Below are 27,289 nucleotides of genomic sequence, written 5' to 3'. Positions count from 1 at the left end.
TTTCAATAAAAGTGCTTATTTATTGAGCAGTCTTCTTTCTCATGCAAGAGAAGTGAATTGCTACAATTGCAATACTTGTCATAAAGTAAAGTGCGTACAGTAAAAAGAGTAATATGAAATAATACTGTAAAAGCATTTATTTGGTTTCTCAGCCATAAGATACTTAAAACGGATAAAATACATACAATGATAAAAGTTGACTAAACGTGCTCAACTGGTGTTTCTAAACTACGCCTACCCCGGTGTACCTAACCTAAGCCTAGTACGTGGGAAGGAGTAAGTGAGCTGCAGTTTAAGTTAAGATAGTTTTTGCCAAGAATCTGAATCAAGAATTCTCTAAGGATCTAATCAGCTCCGTACCTTGGTTATAGAATGAAGGAGGACTTGTATCTCATTCTCAGGACTCGATCTCCCAGCAACCCGCAAGGGTGACTTGAAACACTGGAGCTGGATTTCTCGGCAGGAGAAAAAACAGCGTCTCTATCAGTGCGTCAATGGGAGGGTTGGCTTCCTTCAGCACTCGTTTCAGCAGGGCGTCGGGTAAGTAGATAGCCGATCTGCTCCAAACCTCTGTGTGTTTGCTAAGGAAGATGTCGGTATATTTATACCTGCAAGGTGCCGAGTTTGACGTAAGGCTGGACATAAGACGTCACTAAGAACTTGCAGTTCTTTCAGGACTCCAGGAGTTTTTGGACAAATCAAAACAGAAGCAGGGGGAATTCCCGGGCTGCTGGAGGCTTGGTTTGTTTAAAGAACGCGTTGTACTTTCTAGGAGTCTATGGGAGTAGCCTTGCCGTATTTGGACTGCACTGGCTATGACTAAATATGGATATGATTCTTATGCCTTTATAAGGATATGATTTGTTATAACCACATAAGGACATAAATCGGGGATATTTAAATAGGGTCCTAGATACGTTTACAACAAGGGGGCTCGATGGGTCTACAGGCGCAGCTTGAGTTGGACCGGCGAGTGATCAGAGAAGCCCTGGGGCATGATGGATGTGTGTGTCACTCTGTGAATATAGCTGTGTGGGAGGAACTGATAGTCCAGGCGTGAAAGGGTGGGGTGGACTGGCGATGCATATGTGAACCCGGCTTCCGAGGGGTGAAAGGCCCGCCACCAGTCTGTCCAGTCCAATGCATGTGCTAGTATGTGCAATTTGGATCTAGAGGGGGGTACATCAGGCGGCCGAGCTCGCCACCTATCGAGGGGATTCATGATGTTGTTCCAGTCACCACCCAGTATCGTCTGGCCACCCGGGAGATTTCCTCAAACCTGTGTTAGTTTGTCTATGAATTTCTGGCTGAGCGGTGGAGGGGCGTAGACACTCCCAATTGTGATCTTTAACTGGCTATGATGCCTGAGATAACCGTAAAACTGCCACCCGGGTCTGACCAGTGCTGTGTAACCCGAGCGGCGCTCTGCTGTGAATAAAAACTGCTGTGCCTCACGCTCTCCTCGTAAAGCTGGAGTGGTACACCGTGGCAAACCCATAACGGGAGAGGCAAGGGGCTTTAGTGCTCAGAAGATGCTTCTCCTGTCGTAGTAGGATGTCAGTCGAGTAGTGCTTCGCTAGATGGAGCACCACCCCGGTTTGACCTTGTGCAGTAGACCCACACGTTCCAGGAAAGAATGTTGAGTTCCCCCAACGGAGATTCATCCGTGGTGTGGGCCATTCCTAGTCCTCATAATGTATAGTGATAAACTATGTGAGAATGATGAAGCATGGAATTGTGTGCATGGTACGTAAAACAGAACTAACAACAAACGAGTCATCTCTTCCATCTAAAGAATGCAGTGACCAATGGTGCATTCATGACGTGACTTGGAGACATGTGTCTGGTGCGCAAACCACAAAACAAACAACCTGAAACCGAACATGACCACCCCACTTCCCCACCCCCATACTTCCAAAAACGAGGAGTATCTGTCGCGGTGGAATCCTGTCCTATGCCCCAACATGATTACCCAGTCAAGTCCCCCTATGGACCCACCCACCCAACATCGCCCAACATTACCCAAACCTTCCAGGGCAGTCAGTGACCGGCACCTCTCAGAGCAGGTGGAGTGGACACCAGGGCACCTGGATCTTACGCTGTCCAGTGAAAAACAGCAGCTACAGTAGAATGTGCTGCAGAAAAGGAAAACCAAGATATGCCCCTAACCAGGGCTGTCTCAGTCTGCAGACCCCGATGGACCCTGGGAGCACCAATTACAGGGGGACCTGGGGGGCCGTGCCACGGAGTCTCTGACGCAATGGGATCCCTGCGATGAGTCTGAGTCCAGCGGCTTAAGAGTATGCTTTTTATCAGTCCAAGTGAAAATCTCTTTGGGGGAGTCAAAGAAGAGTGTTTTGGCATTGTATATTACCTTCATCCTGGCGGGAAACAGCAGCGCATAGGATAAGTTAAATTCCCGAAGACGTCGCTTGGCCACCACAAATGACTGACTTTGCTGCTGCACCAGCTGGGTGTAGTCTGGGAAGACCATGATGGGATGGAATTCAAAAGACATGTTGTCCTTGTGGAGCCGGGCATTGCGGAGGATCGCATCCCGGTCGGTGTAGTTGAGGAGTAGGGCGATCACAGGCCTCGGGCGCTCTCCAGGGGTTGGCTTCCTACTCAGGGCGCGGTGAGCCCTCTCCACCACGAAGCAAGGAGACATAACCTAGGGTGGCAGCAACGCCTTGAGCCAGCCAGAGAGGAAATCATCCATGGGGGAACCTTCGCAGCTCTCCGAAAAGCCCACCAGGAGGATGTTGTTGCGCCAGGCCCTCCCCTCCGCATCCTCGACATGCGACGCAAGTTCCTTCTAGACTGTGGTAAGTTTGTCCACCTTCTCTTGGAGGGCAGATACAGTGTCCTCCACCATGGAAACCCTGGTCTCCACCTCAGTGATCCAGTCTACCACCTTCCGAAAGTCCTCACTGAGGAACGACACCTCAAAACCAACATCCCTGATCTGGGCCTCAAGTGCAGTCCTGGATTGGGTAATGGCCGAAAGTAGTGTCACAGTGTCGGAGGACAGGCCCTCTGCGACCGTCTTCCCTGTTGGAGCGGTGGTATATTATTCTATTTATTTATTTTTTGTGTTCAAACTGCTTTATTGCATAATTAGGAAATTACACTGCTGTGCTCGCCCACATCCCGGAGGCCGGCAGCGTCAGAGTCAAAGCAATAAGGAACAAAAGCTGACAGTGATAGACACAGCCTTGTTACCGGCATCCCGGAGGCCCGGCGGCGACAAATCGTATTTAGAAAGGGGTGCCTGGCGAGGGAGGGGAGAGCAAAGGAGTGGACCGGAACGGGAGGGGAGAAAAAAAAAAAGAAAAAAAAAAAAGGGAAGAGAGGATGAGGGGGGAGGGAGAAAGGAGGAGAAGTATGCACATTTCAGGATTTACAGCAGTAGAACAGGTTTTTCATTGCTTTCCCCCCAATTCTTATCAACCCATAACAGTAAACAATAAGAAAGAAAAGGCCTTATACACATGTCCGAGTGAGAAAAAAGAGTTCAGATCTATACGGTTGCTCATGGAATAATATACATAGGTCGCAACATGGCACTGTGGTAGCGGTTGTGGCATCAGTTATGCATGTACAATAATAGGGTAGGGGTCGTGTGTTGTGTCCCAAGGGAAGTGTTAGTTATAAGAAAATGTGAGAATGTGATGCGCAGTGGGTGGTGGAAAATCAGCCACTCGCACTATGTGTCGTAGCAGCGTAAGCAGTGTAACAGGAAGGAAGCATGCGTTAGATCGGGGACTCAGGACATGCGTGCGCCAGGAACTAAGGCTTCTTAGTCACCGGGGTAGATAGCCCGATCGGTCACCCTCCCGCTGTCATTCCGAGGCTGTGTCGTCGTCAGCCTGAGCCAGCAGATAGGAAACCAGTGGTTCCCAGATGTCTTTGGGCCTGCTTGGGAGCGGCAACAGTTCTGAATAAGTGATATGTTGGACCTGACAATAAGTCATATCCGAGAGCCAGTCCTTAAACTTCGGTGCCCTGCCACGGCCCCAACGACATGCCACACGTCGTTTAGCCAGGAGCAGAGCAGTATCAATGAATTTCCTGCTGTGTTTCGGAATATGCGGCATGTGTCCCAACAGTGTGATACGTGGCTCCGCTTCAACAGTGACCTTAGTCATCGCTGTGAGAGCATCGGTCACCTGCTGCCAGTAAGCCCGAACTGCCGGGCACTCCCAAGCAAGGTGCAAGAAGCCTGCATGATCAGCTTGATAGCGTTCGCATTTGTCAGTATCGGCAAGATGGAACCTGTATTTTTTGACCGGAGTGTAATATAGCCGTTGGAGGAACTTATAGTGGATCATCTTAAGTCTGCTACTGGCTGATATCCTGGCTGTGAGGGTGCAGCAGTATTGCCATTGTTCATCAGTGAGTGCAGAAGGGAGATCCGCACTCCAGGACGCCCTAGCACCCGTCTCAAGAGGGTCAATGTCTGACCGAAGCTGGCGGTACAGGCCAGAGACCAAATGCGCCCCATCTTGCGAGTTAAGCAGAAAATGCAAAGGGCACAAGAGTTCTGGTTCATTAGGATAATCTGGAAGGATATCCTTCATCCCCTGTCGGAGGCGAAGGTAATAGAATAAGTCGAGTGGGGAATGGTCGTGCGTGGCAAATAAGATTTCCATGGATTTGAAAACTTTATTTGCGAAAAGATCACCCCAGGTGCCAATACGTAACCGTACGCAAAGCAGCCGGAAGCCCCGTTCCTGCAATAGTGCGAGCGAGGGATGGAATGCCAGGGGGAGGAGGGGGGAGTAAGGGAAAGAGCAGGAGAGCCTCCTGGCCAGGCGGCGCCAAGCATCCAATGTGCAGGAGACAGACGTGTTTGGAGTCTGGATCATCGACTCCGGACAATGGAGTAAGCCATTAAGCGGTATGGGGTGTACTATCCAGTGCTCCACCGCGAGCTGCGGCATAAATGGCGTGGGAGCCATCCAGTGAAATGCATAGTGGGCCTGTGCGCAAAGGTAGTAGGCTTCAAGGTCGGGGACATCAAAGCCTCCAGCCTCGTAAGGTAATATGAGTGTAGCCCATTTCAGCCGTGGGACCTTGCCCCCCCAGAACAGGCGACAGAGCTCCGACTTCAGGGTCTTGAAGAAGAAAGCACCCGGGTAATACGGGATGTTCAGAAAGAGGTAGAGGAAGCGGGGCAGCACTACCATCTTGATGAGGGAAGCCCTACCAGCCATGGAGAGCGGTAGTGCGATCCAGCGATCGACCGTGGCTGTAAGGGTTGTGATTGCTACTCCGTAGTTGGAGCGAATTGTCTCCTCCCGATCCCGCGAGATTTGTATGCCCAGGTAACGGAGGTCCGAACGGCACCATTCGTGTGGATAGTCAAGGGGAAAGTCGACCACGGAGTCGGTGAGGGGGAAGAACTGCGACTTGGACCAATTTATGTGTATCCCCGACATGCCCCCAAAGGCCAAAAATTCTCTCAATAAAGGGTTGAGGTGAAGGTGAGGGTACTTGACATAAAGGGTGATGTCGTCCGCGTATAGGGACACATCTATTTGGCGTTGTAGGCACCGCACGGCACTCTCCCGATGTAGCTGACGGAGCCGACAAGCCAGAGGCTCGACCGCAATCGCGAAAAGGAGGGGGGACAGAGGACACCCCTGACGTGTACCTCTCGTGATGGCTACCGAGTGAGAGAGGCGACCATTGATGAGGACCCTCGCCGTCGGCTGCGTGTAGAGGAGCTGTGTCCAGGAGAGAAAAAGTTTGGGGAAACCCATTCTCGACAGTACTGAAAATAAGTAGGGCCATTCGACCGAGTCGAATGCTTTAGTAGCATCCAAAAATACAGCAGCGACTGGAAGGTGCGGAGGAGCGAAAATAAGGTGCGCAGGTTATGAGAGGTGGAGCGACCAGGGACAAACCCCGACTGGTCAGGCAGTACAATCCTGGTCATGAGTAGGGACAGCCTAGTAGCCAGAACCTTGGCTAGTATTTTTATGTCGCAATTCAGAAGGGAAAGAGGGCAATAGGAACCACAGGAGCCAGGGTCTTTACCAGGTTTAAGGAGGGAGGTGATAACTAACTCGCGCATAGAGCCTGGGAGGATGCCATCAGCGAGCGATTCCTCATAGACTTCATGAAGGACTGGGGCCATAATGTCTATGTATGTTTTATAGAATTCGGCCGGTAGACCGTCCAGCCCGGGCGCCTTGCCATTCTTAAGGGACATAATGGCTTCACGGATTTCGTCTAGTTCAAACGGAGCCGCCAGGAAGGCTCTGTCACCATCGCTGAGCCAACAGAGTGCCACATCATCCAGGTAGTCAGTGTAAGGTACATCCGCTGAAGCATTGGTGGTGTATAGAGTGTGGTAATGTGAGGTGAAGGTGGCAAGTAGCGCCTCCGAATCCCTGAAAGTGTGTCCCTGGTCATCAGTGAGCTCCAGAATGACATTGCGATCACGCGGAACCCGCGTCAACACTGCCAGAGCCTTACCCGGGCGATCCCCCTCACAATTTCTCCGAGCCTGCCAGTGCTTTCCCTTGAACTTCGCCTCCCTGTCAGCTTCCTCTTCATATTTGGTCAATGTGACCCTGAACTCAGCATGTAATGCAGGATTATCCTCTGTGACCATGCGATTCTCCAATGCTCCCAGCTCCCCATGTAGTCTATGAATAGTGGCCTGTATGTCCCGAAGGACCCCAAAACTTTTAGCTATACAATATCCCCTGACAGTGACCTTGAATGCTTCCCAGATATGTTCCACTGAATCAACCGACCCCTTGTTCCTCGGAAAGAAGTCCGCGATTTCCTCCCCCAGCTCAGAACGGAACAAGGCATCCAACAAGGCTGCCGGTTGTAGGCGCCAATGAGGTCTAGGGCAATCCCACCCAGGTATTCGTGTATGCATCAGGACAGGGCTGTAATCAGAGTACGTCCTCGGTAGGTGTGTGACTGTCGACACTCCCGGTGCGATTCCAGGGGTGACAAGGAAGTAGTCTAGTCGTGCCCATGTGCCCGTCTGTGAAGTGAAATGAGTGCCTTCCTGTCTGGCCGGCTGTAGGGACCGCCATATGTCTACAAGGGCCCCCTCGGCGACAATGCCTGCAAGGGCCTCCCTTGCCTTGGGTTTGTAATGGTTAGCCCCATCTGCTCTATCCATGCTGGGTACCAATGCTAAATTGAAGTCCCCACCCCAGATAATATGGCGGGAGCCCACGTCAAGAATTTTACCCCAAAGAGTAGTGAAGAAGGTAGGCGTGTCTATGTTAGGTGCATAGCAGTTCACAAAGGTGATAGTGTTGTGACCCATTCTCCCCCAAAGTAGTGCGTAGCGGCCACCCCCATCTATCAGTTCCCCGCATTTGTGGAACGGGACAGTACCCCGAAGTAGGATGGCAACCCCCCTGGCATACGTAGAATAGGATGAGAAAGTGCGAGTGCCAGCCCACCTACATGCAAATGTGGTCCGCACCTGTGGTGGCAGGTGTGTTTCTTGGAGCATGGCAACATGTACATTATGCCTGGTAAGGTAAGCGAGGACATCACGACACTTCCTAGCATTATTGAGCCCACGGAAATTCCACGACAGACAGTGTAGCTGTACTGCAGACCCTAAGACCGCCATTGAGTGTAGAGTAATGGAACATAACTTCCTGAGCAGAATGAGTCAGCCATTCTCAAATGACTCGAGTCCATGAAAGCAACACAATACGATATAGTCCAAAGCAACATTCGGTGTGTAGGCCTCTCCCCCCCAACGAACCCACCCCCCCCCACCCACTACAGCACCCCAAACATGTCTGCAGCCATCCAATCCCGCCCTCAGTCCCACCCCCACCCCCTCCCCCAACATCCAATTCTAACATGTTAACAGTTAGCGTGGGGTACACTCGATAGGGTAACAGCATCAAGGGCGCACAGCCACTTTACCCGCCAATGGCCTCCAAAACTGTACCGCCCTCGGTGGAGGCCAGGGCTAGGCAAGCGGATCTTGGTATACATTACCACAGAAACGACCAGACACAGCCATGTCATGTTGAAGAGGCAGCCACTTCAGAGTTCGCAGGTCAAACAGGTAGTACACCGGCGCTAGGTAGTCAAAGGTTCAGTTCAGGTAAGCGCTCATAGTCAGTGTTCGTTCCCCGCAGCAGAAGGATCATCATCCCCCAGGTCAGCAGCAGCAGCGTGATCACCTCCTCTGGCCCTGCGGAGTGATTTCAAATAGTCTTCGGCTGTTTGGGGGTTAGTGAAAAAACGTTGTTTCCCCTGATGCATAATCCGTAGTTTCGCTGGGTAGAGTAGGGCATAGTCTAGTTGCGCTTCGCGTAGTTTCTTCTTCACAGGGAGAAATTTACGCTGCTCCTCCTGTACCATTGGGGTGAAATCCAGATAGATGGAGAAAGTGACGCCATCATATTGAAGGGATCGTTGAGTGCGAGCAGCTCTCAGCGCTACATCACGGTCGCGATAGTTTAACAGTTTAGCGATGATTGGTCTGGGCGGCAAGCCGGGTTTAGGGACAGGTGCTAGCGACCGGTGTGCTCGCTCAACAATGAATTGTGGAGAGAAGGCATCCTCGCCTATGGACCCCTTGAGGATCTTCTCGACATAGAGCTCCATCCTGCCCGTGTTGGTGGACTCCGGAATGCCCGTGACGCGGATGTTGTTGCGTCGGCTACGGGCTTCCAAATCTTCGTTCTTTGCCGCTATAACCCTGAGTAGATTGTCCATGCGGGCTAATTGAATGGTGTGAGTGGAAGCGACGTCGTCTGCATCGGAGATACGTTGCTCCGTGGCCTTGAGTCGTTCCTCATGCCGGTCCACCCTATGGGCCAAAGCGTCTAGTCTAGCGGTCACACCATCCACCTTTTCCACCACGGTGGCAAACCCCTATCGCATTTCCTGAAACAGGTGGTGCAGGTCGAGTTCCTTGGCAGGGGAGGAAACAGTGGAGGTGGAAGCAGCACCGGGGCCAGGGTCAGTAGGGACTGCCTTCGTGGATTTCTTGGCGCCGTCGAAGCTGATTTTTGTTTGGCAGTTCTCAGGACGCACCATCCTGGCCTCCAGACCGGCGCCGCTGCCCGCCCAGTCCTCACCAGTGTGGCACCAGCCGGGTCCAGTCAACTAGCAGGACTATGCACGCGATTAGAGAAACCAGCCACAAGTACTTCTGCACAGAGGTGTCCAGCCGCAGTACAGGAAGGCAGTGCAGCACTCGTGCCCACGATGGCACCTAGCAGGAGGGTTCAGGCTGGCAGTCCCAGTAAGTAGCCACACAGATCCGAAGGAGCAGAAGCACCAGTGGACGCAGGCAGGACCGCCGCGGCGTGGGGGCCCCCCAGGGTGGTTGGCCCAGCGCCGGTTCAGCGTGCAGGGTAGAATGCGCAGCCCACAGGACCGCAGCAGGGATGCGGGCTGCCGTAGCGTAAGTACCAGGCAGGTCAGGCCAGAGTATCAGGCATCAGCGGCAGGCTCCTTGCAGCGGTGCGGCTGCAAGCGTCCAGGGGTCCCCGCAAGCGTCCGGAGGCAATCAGGTGGGCAGGCAGGCACCAGGGCCCACGCAGACCGGCTCAGTAGTGGCGTGGGGCCCCGCGTTCCACACCAGCCGCAGTAGCCGGTAGGCGAAGGGCAATCTCGGGAGGCAATTTGCCGAGGGGAGAGCGCCACTCACCACGCTCGAGGTCGCAGCAGCAGCCTCCGGCAGCCGCCAGCAGTAGGTTTCTGCACCGCCCGGCCCTGCAACTCCTCGGCGGGCTCAGCAGTCAGACTTTTCGATGTGGGCACTCCCGGCACCCGCCCGCAGTAGGAGGCTAGTGGTCAAGCAGCGGACTTCAAGGCTGCACAGTGAACCAAAGTCCGGGCGGGCTCCGCACAGAAACCGCAAACTCCGGGGCAGACCAGGCCTAACGCCGCATGGCGAGCACCGACCTTGCGTGGGGCCTCGTAGCCGGCCTCTTCGTCCGGCAGTCACCAGGGTTACCGCCGGCTCGATTTCACCTGGCCAGATCTCCGCCTCTGATGCTGGTAACGGGTCAGGCTCCGGGACGAGTGCGGGGGACAGTACTACGCTTCGAGTGGCTGAGTCAGGGGCGATGCCGGTCGTCTGTGGTGAAGGATAGTGGAGGATCAGTGGCCACGGTGCGGGAGCTGCAGCGTTAAGTAGCCATTCCGCGTGTGCGCCCTCTAGCGCCCCCCGTGGTATATTATTCTATGGTAGGCTGCTTAGGGCCCGCAGCGCCGTGTCTATCCTTGCCCATTGTGGAACGAAAAGCCAACAGGGGGGAACGCCCTAGGTCTGCAGCCCTCAGGTACGGAGGAGTGGGCCTTCTGGCACTAAGGGCAATGTTCTGCAGAAAGTGGGGAGCCACGTGGCACCAGCTCCAGCTCTAGAGGGCGCCCTCCACCCCCGGATAAACCCAGCCCGGTGTAGGCTGCAACTAGGCCGGGAGTCTAGTCACCACAATGCCCTACTCCGGACTCCGCCGTGCACCAGCACCAGGGCACCAGGCAGGTCAGGAGGAGATGGCCACCAGGGCACCAGCAACTACCTCAGAAGGACTCCATGGCCAGATGAGGGGGTCACCACAACCCACAGAGCGCAGACCCCTGCAGCCCCACAATCATCCACGGATGTGCCAACCTGGCCCCTCCAGCGCACCTGAGGTGTTCTCGGGCGAGGGCAGCCACGAAGTCCAGGGCCCCCTCAAGTCTACCGGGTTTCATCGTCGCGCCCCGCCTGGAGCCCAACCAGGGGGCCTACTGTGGAAGTCCCAGGTAGAAGAAGCAGGCCTCTGGCGGAATGCGCGGGCCGGCGAACCCGTCACTATCCCGGTCCTCACAAATGAAGGCTGAGGTCTCATCGGCAGTCCGCCGCTCACCACCACCGCAGCGCGGCCACACAGCACGTCCTCCATGCAGCTCAATCACTGGAACTGCTGATGTCGGAGGGAAGACGGTCCGACCCCCACAGCGTAGTGGGTCTGGCCGATGCAGGTGTACACACAGCCGAGGCCCTTTTTAGGGGCTGCGCCAGCCCCGGAGTCTTTGCACTCCGCTCCACACCACTCCGGGGACGGGGGATTGGCCTGCGGCAAGGGCGCCACTACCATGGTCCAGGCAACTGCCAAGAGCACACGGCAGCAGGCCCCGGGTCCCAAGAGCTCTTCCCAGCCTCCATCCGCAGCTTCACAGGGAGGTGACAGTTTCAGCAGCAAAACCACACAATCGGCCTGCGGCGATCGAAAACCGCGGCCTGGCCCACACTCCACTCTCAGCCGCCGCCGTGTTGGTATCGGATCGGCCCCTCGTACGCCACCAGCACCAGACTTTGCCTCGCTGGTCCCGGTGTGTTCCACCAGCAGAGGTCCGCAGCAGCGGCATCTGAGGCTAGGATAATTGGTGGATTAGGGTTCTGAGGTTACACAGGCTAGCGGAGCTCCATAAAGACGTGTCCACCATGCTCGGCTACGAAGCCACACCCCCTCATGAATTTGAATGTTTAATGCACATTCAGTGGAGTGATGTAGCTGGAGCAATACAGGGCCATGCAATCCCACTTTACATTGTTGCCCCCTGGAGGGACAGCAAGAGTCCTCTAGGGAATGACAAGTTCATCAGAAGAGTTCCGTCCACAATCTGATTGCTGTGCTTGGCAACCAAACAGAATATGGCAGTCCATGTCGAGGTCCAAGGTGAGTTTCGCAGAGTGTATTGGGGGACAGTGGAAAGTGATGATGCATAGGGCAGAACCAAGCAGTAACAGGCCATATGGCGGAGATGAATGCTACTGTATCCTTCTTACCACTGAGGCAGAATCATCCGCATCTTCGTCCTCTGATGTATCATGTGCCTCACATGTGGGTGGTGTTGTTTTCTCTGCATCACTGAGTGGCAGTGACACATCAAGGCCCGGAGGTGGAATGTCTGCCGCACTGTGTGGCACTGACACTTCAGGGGCAGAGATATGGATGGAGTGGTAGCAGCCGCATTCATCCAAACCAGCAATGCCATGATAAGGGTCTGTAGGGCATAGAAGAAGCCAGCTACCTCTCGCTGGTGTGCAGCCGTGGCAGCCTTTCTTTCCGCCTGCGTCCGCTCCATGTTTACCATGATCCTCCGCATGTGTCCCAACTCCCGGCTGACATTGCTGGAGCCACTCTGACTAGACAGTTGTCCTTGTCTCAGAGTCAGGACCCTAGTGAAGTCATCCATGGATCATTGGAGAGCATGGAGCAGACTGTGGGCGTCCGTTAGGGACTGTGAGTGGTCCCTGATGGGACTTAAAAACCCATGTATGGCATCTAGTTTGGATGCCATGAGTTAGAACCGCACCCGCACCTGTTCAGCCATCTTCACCTGGCACCCCAACACACAGCATTGGAAGGCTATGTGTTGTTCGTGGGTATCCTGGGAGGCAGCCGTGGTGGTGGATGCTTCCTGCTGTGTGATCTGTGCAGGGAGTGGGGGCTCCTTGATGTGGCTGCCCTGCTTCTGGATGTGGGGTGCTGAGGGTGTCCATGAGCTGTTGGAGGGCATCGCTGTGGAAGGTGGGGAGGTCCACTTTGTCATCAGTGAAGAGTTGTTGGGTCTGCTCTGCAGGAGGTGTTGATTCGCCCTCTTCAATGTGAAGGGGAGATGCAGTTTACCATTGTGTTCACATGTATGTTGACGCATTGTACATGTTTACATACAGACTGAATGACAGCGTACATTGTGACTGTTTGGGAGGGACTGCCTATTTGATGCGGGACAGTGGACATTTTGACAACATCACGGATGTGTGTTTGTATTTGTACATTATCAACTCACATTTCCCTGCTATGCCAAATGTGATTGCCCAGTTTCTACAGACAAGTGGCACCAGTTGTGTCCTCTGTTCTGTTGTGAACGTGTTGCAGTTTGTACCACATTGTTGTCAATGTTGATGTGCTCTGAATGTTATGTGTGTGTGCTGCATTTTGAGAGAGTCGCCCTTGCAGCTCTGATTTTGCTGCCCCTTATCCCTTTCATGCGGTGTGCCTTTGGCTTCTGTGCTTATACAGTGCTGAGATGTTGCATACTTGCCAAAATTGGGCTCTTGGTGGGAGTTGGGAGTCTGAGGCCTGGTTTGTCCGCAGATGTGTTGTTAACATCAGGGGTTGTTTGTGCACATGGATGTGTCAGAGTGTGACCTGCTCGTTTACGGATATGGTCCACACTCATCCACCTCAGTGTTGCGGCGTGCAACATTTCATGATATATTGACTGCAGCAATGCTATTCCTCATGCAGTGTCACTTGCATTGTCAGTGTTGCTCCAATTTTAGCACATGTGCAGGGGTGGGCAACAAGATTGGTGGTGTGTGGAAAGGGCCCCCTCTGGGCACATAGTCGACGGGGGCCTACTTGCTGTTTCTAGGTGTGATGCAGTGTGCCAAGGGGGTCAGGGACATGATCCAGAGTCATTGTGGGTGTGCACTGTGCTATACTTAATTGTTCATGTGTGCCATTGTGCTCATCTCCCCCATCCCCCCAGTCCTGGGTCATTACTCACCCTGTTGCTGTTGTGTGAGGTCATGTTGAGCAGTGTCCGAACCCCCAACTCCTGCCACCGTCTCCACACTGATGACTGTGGACACCATTTCCTCCATTTCATCCAGCTCTTCCTGTGGCGCTGGACTCCCACCTCCAGTCTACATTGCTGCCTTCTGGTTGTTGCCGAGTTTCTGCTTGGTTTTGCGCTTCACATCATTCCAGCGCCTCTTGACCTCTTCCATTGTCCTCGTCAGAACTGCGACTGCTTTCACCTTGTCCACGATGGACTGCCATATTCCATTTTTAGTTGCCAATGACACAGTGGAGGTGATGAACAGTATTTGATGGTGTTCTATCCCCCCGTTATCAGGATCCTGTTTTCTTGCAGACTGAACCACGTCTTCCTCTTCTTCTTCCCTTTGCCCTTCCTTGACCCCGAGGTCCCAGGCTGGTACTCCATGGTGCTTGTGGGGCTCTGGTTGTCCTCTGTACTTGCTCCGGCTACCTCCATTGTGCTTCGCAGTTGTTTTGGTTTTGTTTGTGGGTTTTTTTCTACTTTTATAGTGATTTTTCCCCCCTGACGTGTGTGAATGACAAGCCTGGCACTGCTTATCGCTGATTTTTTTATTGCGGTTGGGCCCATCTAAACTTTTTTCATGTTCGGGTTTAGATTTTTATCACCGTCCCGGTGACTTTATCGTGAAAATTTGACGCGTTATCGGGAAACTATCGCATGTTTCGGCCATGTTGTGAATAGGATGTTAACACAGAGTTATTTTCCCACGATAGACGACGATATGAAACATTGCGTTAACTTATCTTGGTGATTATTATTGCGTGTTCTTGAGAATATACCCCTTGGTCTCTTGTAAAATGGGGCAGGAGTGCACATCCCACTCCTCCAGAAAACCAAGTTGCTCCAGAATCTCAGGTAAAACATTTTTCCCTTCAGTATAGCAACAATGTTGAGGAGGAAAGTAAACCCTTAGTATTGGTCCCTTGCTATCCATCTGACCTTGTTATCGAACCAGCAGACGGTCAGCCGCCCTTAATGCAATCACCGGAGGGGAGAGCTCTGGGCATGGATAGTGTTCCTGCTGATGTCTTCCTTCAAGATAAGGAGCATTAGGGCAGGTACATCATGCTACTAGTAAATGCCATATCTCGGGCGCCCCCATCCCAGACTCGGGGAGGGAGGTGGAGAATATACCAGTCTATATGAAGGGTGACAGATTTCTGCCCAGGAATTATAGGCCCTCACCAGGCTGGGTTTCATGCACACATAAGCACAATAGATTAAGATTTTAGATTTATCCTAATATATTGGTGAACAGTGGTGTTTGGCAAAGGTATCATGTATGCCACTTTTGTCGACTTAAAATCGGCTTTTGATTTGGTGTCCCGCAACAATCTCTGGGTAGTGCTCTGGGATCCAGGTATGCCAATGGATCTGGTAACCTCTTATCTCGCCTCCACGAAAGTAATTTTGCTCATATACGCTGGGGAACATAAGGTAAAATCACAGACCCATTTCCGGTTGAAAAGGGAGTGTACCATGGGTGTTGTCTGGCCCCAACTCTGGTCTCCCTTTTTAGCAAACAGATTGCTAAATTCTTATCTCTTATACCCACTGATGTCCCAGCCCTGTCAGGGTCCAAGGTTCGTATCCTAATGTTTGCCGATGACACACTTATCATTTCATAAACACCTAGCAGGTTACAGCATTCTTTGACATCATTTCTGCAAGCTCAGATTGTTAAAGATTAACAGAGTCAAAACAAAACTTATGATTTGTAACAAGCATCAATCTTTTAGGGGCAAAATTATCATGGAGGATGTGCTTCTAGAGCAAGTGGATGCCTTTACTTATTTAGGCATTACTCTGGAGAAAAAGATGAAATGGACACCCCACATTGAAATGATGGCTCTAAAACACCAACAACACCAACAATAGGCGGGAGCCCAAAGCAGAGAATTTAGAACATCTTTGACAAAAATCAGTAAGTCCTGCATTACAGACTTATAATACCGTGGTGGTGAGCTTAGTCCTGTATGGGTCAGAGCTTTGGGGGTGTGAGAATATGACTAAGCTAGCCTCTGCTGTTTAAACAGGTTCCTACGAACACTCACTAGTCTCCCCAAAAGCACCCCTTCCTTCCCACTGCTCAGTGACCTAAGAAGGTGCAGAATATGGAGCACCCCCGAACTGATCACTTATGCAAGTGTACTTAGGGATGTTATCGAGGCAGACCGTTTCTACAAAATAAGGGCTCAGAGACATCGTGGGGGCACCAACAGCTATGGGCTTATCGAAACCTGTGGGATAAACCAAATAGCACGCAGTCTCTATCCAAAGAAGCTTTAAAGGAAAGATATTGGGAAATATATAATCAGAAACAAGTGATAGTACTACACAGGCTTGGAGTTTTATTTCAACAAAACCCTGTCCTCGTTTTGAACTCTGTTTGAACATTATAACTAAACCCCTTGATTGTAAAATGTTCTTACAATTTTGAGTGGGTAATATGATTTGATTTTTAAGCTGTATTTCTAATGAATTGATAACTTTTAAAATGAACGTTCCTGTTTGATGGAAAAATCTTTTATTGTTAACTTATATTTTATGCTGGAAACACTTAATATGACAAATATGTCGATATAAAGCTTTTTGAAAATTATGTAATTATTGCAGATTCACAAGAGTACTCACATCGCCACACATTTAAATGTACATAGTGTACACTTATACAGTGGCGGCTCCTCTATAGGGGTGTTTGGGCGCCACCCCCCTGCTTTCTCACCGTGCGAGAAGGCAGAAACAAATGGTAGTTATTACCTTAATAACTACCATTTGTTTCTGCCTTCTCGCACAGCGAGAAAGCAAAAGTTCCTGGTTGGGGGTGGGCGGTCCTGCTCGAGGGCAGGGGGAGTGGCTTGCCCACTGTTGTCCATTCTGACTGTTTGGGCAGCCTGAGGCCGCCCAAACAGTCAGTATGAACAACAGTGGGCAAGCCACTCCCCCCTGCCCTCGAGCAACACCGCCCACTCTCCCTGTTCTCTATGTATGCTGCAGCATACATAGAGAAAATGACCCGGGTGGGGCGCGCCCTCACCAATTACAACGCTGCCATTGCAGCGTTGTGATTGGTGGAGGGGAGGGAGGCTGCCTTCCTGATGACGAGCGCTGCAGCCAGGAATTCAATGCAGAACGGCGGGAGTCGGGAATTAATCAAAAGCGGGACGGTAAGTTTTACTTTTATTTTATTTCTTTTTTTTCCATTAAACCCCTCCCGCCTCCCCCCCCCATCCCCTCCATGGCGCGACAACCGCATTTCCACACCCACCCACCCGCCCGTAATGCCGGCCGCGACTGAAGTTGAACTCCGGGGAGTGTCAGACTGCAGTGCAGAAGACTACCGACGTGGGGTGTGCGTCGTACAACAACAGGTAAGTGGCAGTGCAATAATTATTAAAACATTTTCGCTGTGGGTCTGCTGTTTGGGGATGGCAGTTTTTCTGTCGCATGGAGGGGGCTGCGCGGTTTGTCTACTACCTGGGAGGGAGGTACAGTTTGCCAGTTACATGGTGGGACCTTGGCAGTATCTGGGAAGGAGGGTCTGTGCGCCTGGTGGGGAGGGAGGGTGTTTTTCAGTTACAAGGAGGGCCTGGAGATTGTGTTTGTAATGGGGGGTGAGGTGTGGGGGGTACGGGAAGTTCTGCAGTGTGTGTGTAATGTGGTGGGGAGTAGCACTGTGCCCGCTGCCCGGTGAAAGCAGTGTGGCTGGTACAAGGGTTAGCAATATGTCTGTTATTGGGGGGAGGTAGTGTGTTAGTATACTGGGCTTTCCAGCGTAGGCGTAGGAGGGCTTGATCCACGCCTGATAACCACGGACTATAGACATTGTTACATTTTAAATGGACTGTAGTTATTTTACTTTATGTGAGTATCCTAGAAACCTGGCAGCGACCTGGCCCTCCCGGGCCTACATTGGGCACTTGTGGCCTGGCGCATCCGGACAGTGTGTCTGTGTCTGGAGCGGGCTGCACGTCTGTGGACAGGAGTAGGCTGGGCAGCGACTGCATCTGTTAGCGGCAGCCACAGGGCAGTGTCTGTCACAAAACCTTTGACTAGACGCACGCGGCGGTTCGTCTTTACAATACACCGTGTGTCTGTTACATGGCCCGGAGGAGGATGCTGCAGGGTGCGGGAAAACAACCCCAGAAGGGGCTCTGATCTGTCTGTGGTTGAGGAATGCTCTTTTTCTGTAATTTAGTGTATACTTTTGCGATTAAAATAATCAGAATTGGTTAAACTCAGTCCCCGGGATGGTATAGCGCACATTCTGCCATATGTATGACCTCATAGCACTTTTGGCAGTTCATAGAGCTTCCCACACGTTTCGGTGTTACTATGACAGATGAAGGTCGAGTTCAGTTTGTATGATGCTGTGTACTGGTCATTTTCCTGGTTAGGAGGCGCCACACGTCTTGTTCATTGTTGTGCTGTATGTGTCAGATTACGGTGTTTGAGGGTAAAGGTCGGCTACGCCCACATTGTTCTGGTGTTTCCAGGCAATAAAGTAAAGTTTCCAGCAATGCAGTAAGGTGTTGCTTTCCGCCCCATCACGTTTACCATCTACCAGCGCCACTGCACTTATATATGTGCATGTGTGCTTGGTTAAGTTTTAACTTTTTTTCGACCCCTGGGAAAACTCTTTCCTGTGTCCCCTTATTAAATCAGGTGCTCCCTCCTCATTCCCGTATGGCATGGAGATTTACTCCTACTGTCCCAGGGTTTAACCATCAACCAACTCCAGGGCGTTACTGTACCTTGCGAATGTAATTACTCACACACTGAGTTTTCAGTTGTTCACTGCCGTTTGAAGACACAGTCAGACTGAAACCCTGATTTTTTTGACCGGAAGCAAGTTTGCTGTATATACATTTACACTATACTTCCGTAACAATGTGTATGAAAACAGCCTAGAGTCCAAATACTCCTTTTCTGACTACGAAGTGAAAATGTACAATTGAGAAACAACCATTTGAACACCGAGTTTCAGTTTAGATTTTCAAATTGCTGTGTGAATTCGACTATCATTGCATAGCCAAACGAAGAAATTTTAACAAACAGGTAGATAATTGACATCTGAGTTAAACCGCACAGAAAAATGAAAATTTAAATAAAACACACACACTTGATATAATGGACGTCAAGAGACAAACAATTATGCACAAGTTGCCTATGGCAGATCCTTGAGAACACTTTTAGTTCTTTTCCTTTTAATTCCTTTACAAATAAAATGTAATTGGCATTACCTGTAAACCGCTTCAAACAAAGTTTTTCTTGAAATCCCAAATGCTCTTTCATCCTGACTTGTCCCCTCCCTGTGAGACAAATATAAGCAAAGGTTTAGGCAGTTATTTTCATCTACGCTTCAGTTTCCTCACATGCTCATTTGTAGTCATTTTAAATAAGGCAAAAGATTAGAATGAAACATTTTGCATAGTTACTTGTCATTGGCATGCTAAATAAATTGAACTATTGTAAACTAGCTCAGTATATATTTAATTTTCCTTGGATCAATCAACCAAGCATTTGACTAGTCACTAACAGATTGTACTACTTGCCATTTGAAAAACAAATGTAAATCTTCTAATGAATGATGACTTTTTAAGATGGTGCCTTGCCTGACCTTGAGCAGCTGTGTCTGAATAGGGGCCTTAAGTACAAATAATACTTACACAAAAAGCCGTCGCAAATTAGGCATCAATTTTGTTTGACTGGAGTATGATTTTGCTAACCAACCTATGTAGTAGAAGGTCAGTAAACAAAACGTAACAAATGACAGGGCCAAACAAAAGGACTTGCCTAATTAATGTTTATTAGGCAGGTTGCAATTTGCAAAATTTTGTGCTTGGCTACAACCACAGGGATGTTGGCCTACAAAAGACTGCTGACCACCATCCTTATGATTTTTTTCAAAAACATAAAACTTTTTTTTGTAAAACGGTCAAACTGGAGCTACTCTGAAGACATGCTTTCTGTTCTGAAAATCTCAAGTGGGAAACACTGCCTACTCCCCCTGAAGCTGCCACCATCATTCCCAAATGGAAAAGAATCCAAAGGGAACATCTTCCCTTTTGGAAATATGTTTCCACCCCAACTTGATAATAAGTAATGGGTACCTGGTTTGCGACCAGAACTACAGATGCAAACCATTGATAAATCGGGATCCAAATAGCGATTCGGAAAACCCAATCAGCATCTATTCGAAAAAACTTTTCCAAATTGCTAAATCAGTTTAGTATAATAAAACAATGCAATCGGTTTCGCCTTAGGGACCTTCTATGTATTTATCTATGCAGCACATAAGCCTGAGTGCTGAAACATCTACTGTTCTTTAACATGGAGGGAAAGTAAGCACCAAAATGCGTGACATGCCAGGAATGGGAACCCATGGGGAGAAATATTGCCTTTCAGCAGGAAACGGTATAGTCCGAAGCTATGTTTTTAATATAAAATCAGGGCCTTCGGTGGTCATATCACTGAAAATACAAGATTTGAAACAAATATTATTGTCTAAGGGTGCTCATGGAAGACAATTTCTATGGATTGGAATCTAGGAAATGCTAAATTGATTCTGGTCTTTTAATGACCTCTACTGGTCGTTTTCTATCAAGATGGTTGAATAGAAGCAGTTAAATAGGAAAAAAGTCCCTAGGCGGTAGTAGACAAGTCCTAGGGCTGATCTTCAGAACCCAAAAAGTACATACACATATAAGTATGTACTAAAGTATATACAAGAGGTCTCAAATGCTCAACCTAAAAAAACTTTTACTGATTCCAAATCCCCATATTTAGTGAATCAGAGGTTTTATGGCTGGTAAAAAACTTTTCACATCGGACCCTATACTAATTAGTTACTGAAGATGATTTTGCAATTTATGGTCTTGATTGAAGTGTTTTGAAGTGACAGTAACCCTACAATCCATGTGGCGTTCTGGACCTCAGCTCTAAATTGCACAAGCATCACATAGATAGGCATGTAACAGAGAATAAGGTATTTATAAGTCAGCATTTACCTAAAGGAAGAGGTAAAGTACAATATGCTACCCATTGAAGACAAAAGATTTTACTTTAGAACGTTCCTTTCAATGAGCATTATAGATCAATAACAGCTTTAGTTCTAATTTAGGATCATACATAGAAACACAACAAACATGAACATGCTGTCTCTCTTAGAAATCCATATTCCACATGATGAAGCAAGGTGATGAACAAGATTTTGTTCAAACTTGTGAAGTTAATCTCTCGTAACAATAATTGAATTAATAAGCTTGTGGTGAAAATTTCTAATCAACTTAGTAATGAATACATTCATAAATACATAAACTAATGTGCTTTATGTTGCAAACGCAAAAGAAAAAAGAATAAACTAACCTTTTCTATCGTCTTTGTCAGTATCTAGGGGGTCATTATGATGGCGGATTTTCCGCTTACTCCGGGCCGTCGGAAGCCACCGCCGGCCCGGAGTATGCGGGAAATCCGCCGAGGAGGCCTGAAAGACCCACCGCCAAATCAGGATGGCTGGTGGGTCTCACAATCTGTCCGCCGCTTTTCCGCCGCAGTCGGAAGGCGACCACGGCGGAAAAGCACTAACATGGCAGGCGGTGTCTATCAGACACCGCCAGCCATATTAGGATGTAGGGAAAGTCATGCTTTTCCGCGGCGGCTTTTCCGCCGTGGAAGAGCATACAGACAATCACTTTGGGGGCCCGTTGCGGGCCCCCTGGGTGAAGGTTGCGTGGGGGGTGCACATGGGGGGTACCTATGGTACCCCCCTGCCTTTGCGTGCACGAAGCGGCAGGCACCGCGCGGTGCCTGCCGCTTTGTGCTTGCAAATGCACAGCTTTCGGTTTTTTTCATTGCGGCGGGTGCTGCCGCAATGTAAAACATACAGGATGTGACCGCCAGGGTGGCGGTCACATCCTAATTGCCATGGAGGGACCGCCGCTGCCCATGCGGACGGTCCCTCGTACTCAGGGGTGGCGGACGGACGCAAGTCCGTCCGCCATCCTAATCGGCCCCTAAGTGCGGCTGTTTAACTAATAGCATGTGCTTATTTTGTGTGCTTATGTTATGTCTTTCTGTGACAAAAGCTCGAGGAGTCTGTGCGGTTCCTAAAGGAAAGGTAAATATAATGCTGCTTTATCGTGCCACTGCTAGGTAACATAATTAACAGGATTAATTAGTAAAGGGGGTGGGTAACAGAATGGGTCTCAATTCTTTAATTAATTGATGTCTTGTGTTTGTTTAATAATAGTTTCCAAAGTGAGGCCTAAAGATGGTTCAGAAAATATTCCTGACAGAGCTGCAGATGAAAAAGCTTGTCCAGAATGAAGCCTTGCACATGCGTAGCTGTGAAGATTTTTACAGCATTGACATTGTGAATTGAAAAAGCAGTTCTTCGACTGAGTTGAACATGCTCTCGGAGAAAAGGCTCAAGGACAGGAATTTAAAGTGTCTGCCAAGGCTAGGAAGTGGATGTTCAAAACTCGAGGAAAAGTAACTTTTTTGAGGAAGCTAAAAGATGTGGAAATGAAAGGACAATAGGACTAATGTGAAGCCTGGACATGGTCAAGAATCGGAGATGACCTAATCATGGTCTGACACAGGACAGCCAATGAAAAGCTTGAATTTGTTTTAAAGATCTAGAAAATGTAGAAAGTTTAGCTAGAAAGAAAGGTATAAAACCTGACACTTGGAGCAAGGAAAAAACTCTTCTTTTCCGAATCCTGAATGACGTGACATGCTGTTGGAATTTTGTCGCACATAAGGACAGCAGACTTTAAATGATTTGTCCTTTCCAGGTGATGAGAGAAATAGACAGGGAAATAGATTTAGGGAATGGAAACTGTTATTCTGCTAATATTTCATGTTTCTGAGCTTGCTTTGAAAATGTCAGTTTATTCATTCATTTCCTTATTAAAAATGCTGCTTTCTTATTTGCTTCTTAAATAAAGATTTCTAAAACGTAAATGCTTTTTCTTATGAAAAATAAAGTTAATAAAATTAGATTTGAAATGACAAGCTGGTCTTGTTTATTCATGATCTAGTTACCATCAGTTGATTCAATCGCCTTGGTGGTCTGATCAATAAATGATTAATAAATGATAAATGTTAAATCCATGTAAATAATAGATAAACAGCTGTTGTATATAATTTTGTAAATAGGATGTGAGTAGTTTAGTTAATCATACCACCTGATTCAGTCGCTCAAAAATGGTCTCGTTGGTAGTATGGGCTTTTATATGTGTTTTATGATTAATGGTGAGTATTGAGGTGATAGGTAGCGTTTGTGAGACAGTTTTCCAAACGGAGCGCTGGATCACACATGACTTTGAATAACGGACACTGTGCGAATATCCCACAACATGTTGTCAAAAATCATGCTGATTTTCAACAGGTCGAAAGGAATATTAACAAATATTTCCTCTGGAGGAAATTAGGAGATGTATGTCACTATCTACACCATCTGCAGTATACTGCATTCACAAATGTTTACACAGGAAATATGATGCAGAAGCCATTTTCATTGGCACATACTGGGCAGAACGCCTCCTACCAGCTGAGCCATGTCCAGCGAACAGACCAAATAAACATTTTTCTACGGTTAACCTGGAGATAAGAAATGCCACTATTCAACAAGGACTTCAATATTTTTTAACCCATTGTGTGCACACTTTCTGACTTCTAGGGAGTTCCAGCCAGTCAGGTCACGTGAACTTGAAACGTAGAGGGGAGAGTAGAAAGTAGTAGGTGCACCACTGGATTCTTTTGCATTTGCTGTTGGGAGTCAGAACACGCGCCATCAGCCTACATCAAACATCCAGGGGACGCACAGTGCTGTTTATTTTGATGGGTTTTGAGGATATGTTTTGAGTTCTTGGGGCCACCAGAAAACAGGGTAAAGTGAACATGAAAAATACAAGAGAGAGAAGTCTAGAGAGAAGCTTTTCACATAGCAGCAGCAGCACACAGACCGCACTCTCCTCAGCATACATCAATCAACTTGAGGATGTGTCGAGCCAGTCAGTGAAGTGTCTGTTAGCAATAAAGGGTATGGCTCTCAATCAGTAAGGCTGAGCCCTTTACACTAAACAACAAGAACAATGCCAATACTGATCCATTATTTAGATTAATTCAACCATAGGTGCATTGACCACAAGACAATACACCCAAAAGTGCATTAATAGCTTTTATTTCAATGACACAAACATTTTTTCAATTATTCTCTCCTACAGGGAACCCATAACTACATGTGCTGAACAACAATAAAATGCGAATACATTTCGACACAAGGGCTAGTGATAAATCCACTTTCATTTGCATACTTCCAAAACGCATTCACTCTAACAGAACACACTCACTCAGTATCATACCAAACTCATTCAACCTACTTGGTGCAAAGCAACAAGGGGGTTAGAACAAATACACCACCTAGGAAGCACCTAAGATACCAAACAGAACTGTGGTTGACTTTACAAAACAATTTTTCTATATGTACACCCTATACAACATTTACACTAATATACAACCAATGAAATATTTACAATAATTGGGCATAACACAACCAAGCCTAATTTACAAAACCACTGTTTGGCAAAATATGTGGTCTACGCATTTCAAATCCCTTTATTCTTGGGATTCTCCTCAGGACCAAAAACTGTAAAACAAAAATTGCCTATTCGGAATCCAAAAAATGCTCACATCTCGTCTAATGCCTCAATGCCTGCTTACCTATTCAGAAGAAGGCCACAAGGTATACTTTCAAGGAAATCAAGGAGTCGAAAATCTCTGTGGAGCAACCAGGAGGGTTGGAAGAGAAAAAGGGGAGGAAGAAGAAGAGGGGGAGAACCCCATGAGTTTGACATCTTCTGTATGAATCAGTCAACCACCTCAGTAACTTTCCAAATCCTGTAAACACTTACTTGATGAATGCCACCTTTAAAGATTCATGCGTTGTTTGACTTAATGTTCAAATCAGTTGCAATAGCGGTATCCTGTTTCCAAACAGAAAAAGACCATAGGCTTAACTCTCTTTGTATTTATAAAAATGAAAACCACACCCCTTCTTCTAAAGCTCTCCAGCTGCTCTGAAACTTTCACCTACCTGCAGGCGTCGTCCGGCGCTAGGCCCATTCCTGCTTTTATTGATCCAATGCCTCAATAGAGTTCCGTGCTGTTGATAAAGCAAAAATTGTATTCAGAAGCCGATCGTTGCCTTATAATTTTCTTCTCCATATGGATGTATGTATAAGTTCTGCTTACCGTCAAAAACACAAAGTTCCCTTTCGAGCGTTAATCTCGAGCGCAATAATGTTAGGAGTGCGAGCCTTAATCATACGCGTATATACATCCCGACACTCCTCCCGGTTCTGGGAATTGTAGTTTCCTAGGCCCCCAAGGCACATGCGCGTAAGTATTAAAAACCGGCAGAGTCACGTGTTTTTGAATAGTCTCTTGCTAATGAAATGAACATGGCATCATGTATTGAATAGGAGAATGAAAAAATAAATGAAGAATTGAATTAAAAATTGCGGGCCTAGAATGTGAAAACCTATTGGGAGAGCCCGCGGTATTATAGTTCATTATGTATTCTGGGAGCGGTGGTCCATTCCAGAATGTAAGCTCCAGTTCATTATGCATCCTGGAAGTGGTAATCCATACCAAAATAAAAACTACCATTCTGCCATGTCTGGATGGTTGTAATTAATTCAAAAAGAACACTGGGTAAACTCGGAAAGTAAAGATGGAGGGGTACTGTATTATGGCTGGTCCAATGACATTAAATTGTATATTGATGCTCCAATCTATGGCTCGTTGGGCAAAAAGTGGTGGGTTAAATTAAACCTTCTCTTCGTGGAGGTCCCTAACAAGGGATGTATAACCATCTGTGCATGGTATTCTAACCCACACTAAATTCACAAAACATGTGGAATAATGTGATAAATAGGATTCTATCCTATTTATAACATTAGGGGAACAGGAAACAAAACGATGACCTTAATTAGACTGCATAAAATCGAACAGCTAATCACGTGTCCACTGTTATCTCACCGGAACTTCACTATGAAATCCAAGATCATAACTTGTATATTTCAGATATCTCATTGAGACCAGACACAGCCGTGTCAAATTTCACAATGAGAAGGCTTCTCTTTGTAACAATTGAAGTTCCAAATGACCCCCTCAAGGGTCTTGCGCCACTTTGGAAATTACTGTCTATCTCAAATCTCTTTCAGTATGTGACTTCTTCTTCCAATGATTCACAAGGGGGGCTGTCTCCATGTTTGTCTTAATCCTGGACTTATGCTGATAATTTCTCTGCCATATCTCCTGGTTTGTTTTGCCAATGTATAACATCCCGCAGGGGCATGTTATTCCATAAATAACATTTTTGGTTTTAAAGTTACTGAAAGCCTCATGTTTCCAATAAATCCCATGATGTACAAACAGAGATCCTTCTACTGTTAGATCACAGCAAACGCACATCCCACATTTGTGGTGTCCCGTTACTGGAGAGAGGCCCATTAATTGCCTCAAAGAAGTTTTAGAATCTTTTTTAGAAGAAGCTCTCACAATGTAATTGGATACGCTGCATTCTTTTTTAAACGCAAACAGTGGTGGGATCGAAAAATCATCATCCACGTTCTTATTCAGATGCCAATTTTGATTGATCACCTTTTTAAATTTATTTGAGTTGGGGCAGAAAGTGTTCACATATACTTGGCGTTGTGTTGGTGATTTTTTCTTTCTCTCCAGGAGTGACTCTCTAGGGGTCCACCGTGCACGTTTCATGGCTGTCTTGACTAGTTTCTTGGGATAACCGCGATCCCGCAGTTTATCTACTAAGTTACTAGCATGCAGATTGTATTCATCATTGTAATAACAATTTCTAAGAATTCTTAAAAATTGTCCAAACGGCAAATTTTCTCGCAGACTCCTCAGATGATTGCTAGAAAATAAGAGAGCCTTGTTCCTGTCTGTAGATTTTGTGTACAGGGTCGTGACCAACCCACCCTCAGCCGGATATACCTCTACATCCAGAAATGATATTTTATTAGCTGAATGAGAAATGCTAAATTTTATATCTGCCGTTCCTAAATTGAGCCAATCAAAAAAGAGCAATAATTGCTCCACTCCTCCTGTCCACACCAAAAAAAAATGTTGTCAATGAAACGTAGAGACACATTGTAATGTATTGCGAAAACGGATTGTTATTATGGATAAATGTGTCCTCGTACATTGACATAAACAACACGGCTAGCTCTGGAGCAAAAGGGAACCCCATCGTCACTCCTTTTATTTGGAATAAGAAGTCATTCCCGAATGTAAAATAGTTTTTTTAAGAGCAAAGGAAGCCAAATCAACTATGAATTGAGTCGGTACCTGAACAGGCTTTACTCTTTTTTCCAAAAAGTGAGAAAGCACTGCCACTGCTTCGTCGTGTGGAATTTGGGTATACAATGCGGTGACGTCCAATGTCACCATTAGATCTTTGTCTTTGTCAAACGCTACCTTCTCCAATTTATTGATAAAATCGGTGGTGCCGTGGAGATAGGAAATTACTCCATCCATAAATTCTTTCAAAAAACAATCCACATATTTAGAGATTAGTTCCACCAAGGATTCACACCCGGAGACAATTGATCTCCTTGGTGGATTTGTCTAATTTGTGTGAATCTTTGGCAATACATAAAAAACTGGGACCCTTGGATGT

General features: G+C 47.9%; 1 protein-coding gene across 1 annotated transcript in view; it reads right to left on the bottom strand.

Annotated features, from left to right (window-relative positions):
* Nucleotides 1–27,289, bottom strand: part of LOC144772894 (acetylserotonin O-methyltransferase-like) — a 755,766-nt gene that overhangs the window by 380,005 nt on the left and 348,472 nt on the right. Inside the window, exon 4 of the mRNA XM_078657566.1 lies at nt 18,822–18,890. Within this exon, the coding sequence (XP_078513692.1) occupies nt 18,822–18,890 (69 nt within the window). The remainder of the gene's footprint in view (nt 1–18,821; nt 18,891–27,289) is intronic.

This window comes from Lissotriton helveticus, chromosome 8 (genome assembly GCF_964261635.1).
Source record: "Lissotriton helveticus chromosome 8, aLisHel1.1, whole genome shotgun sequence".
In the NCBI taxonomy this organism is placed as follows: Eukaryota; Metazoa; Chordata; class Amphibia; order Caudata; family Salamandridae; genus Lissotriton; species Lissotriton helveticus.
Note: the sequence above shows the minus strand (reverse complement) of the source record. Positions and strands in the feature narration are given on the sequence as shown.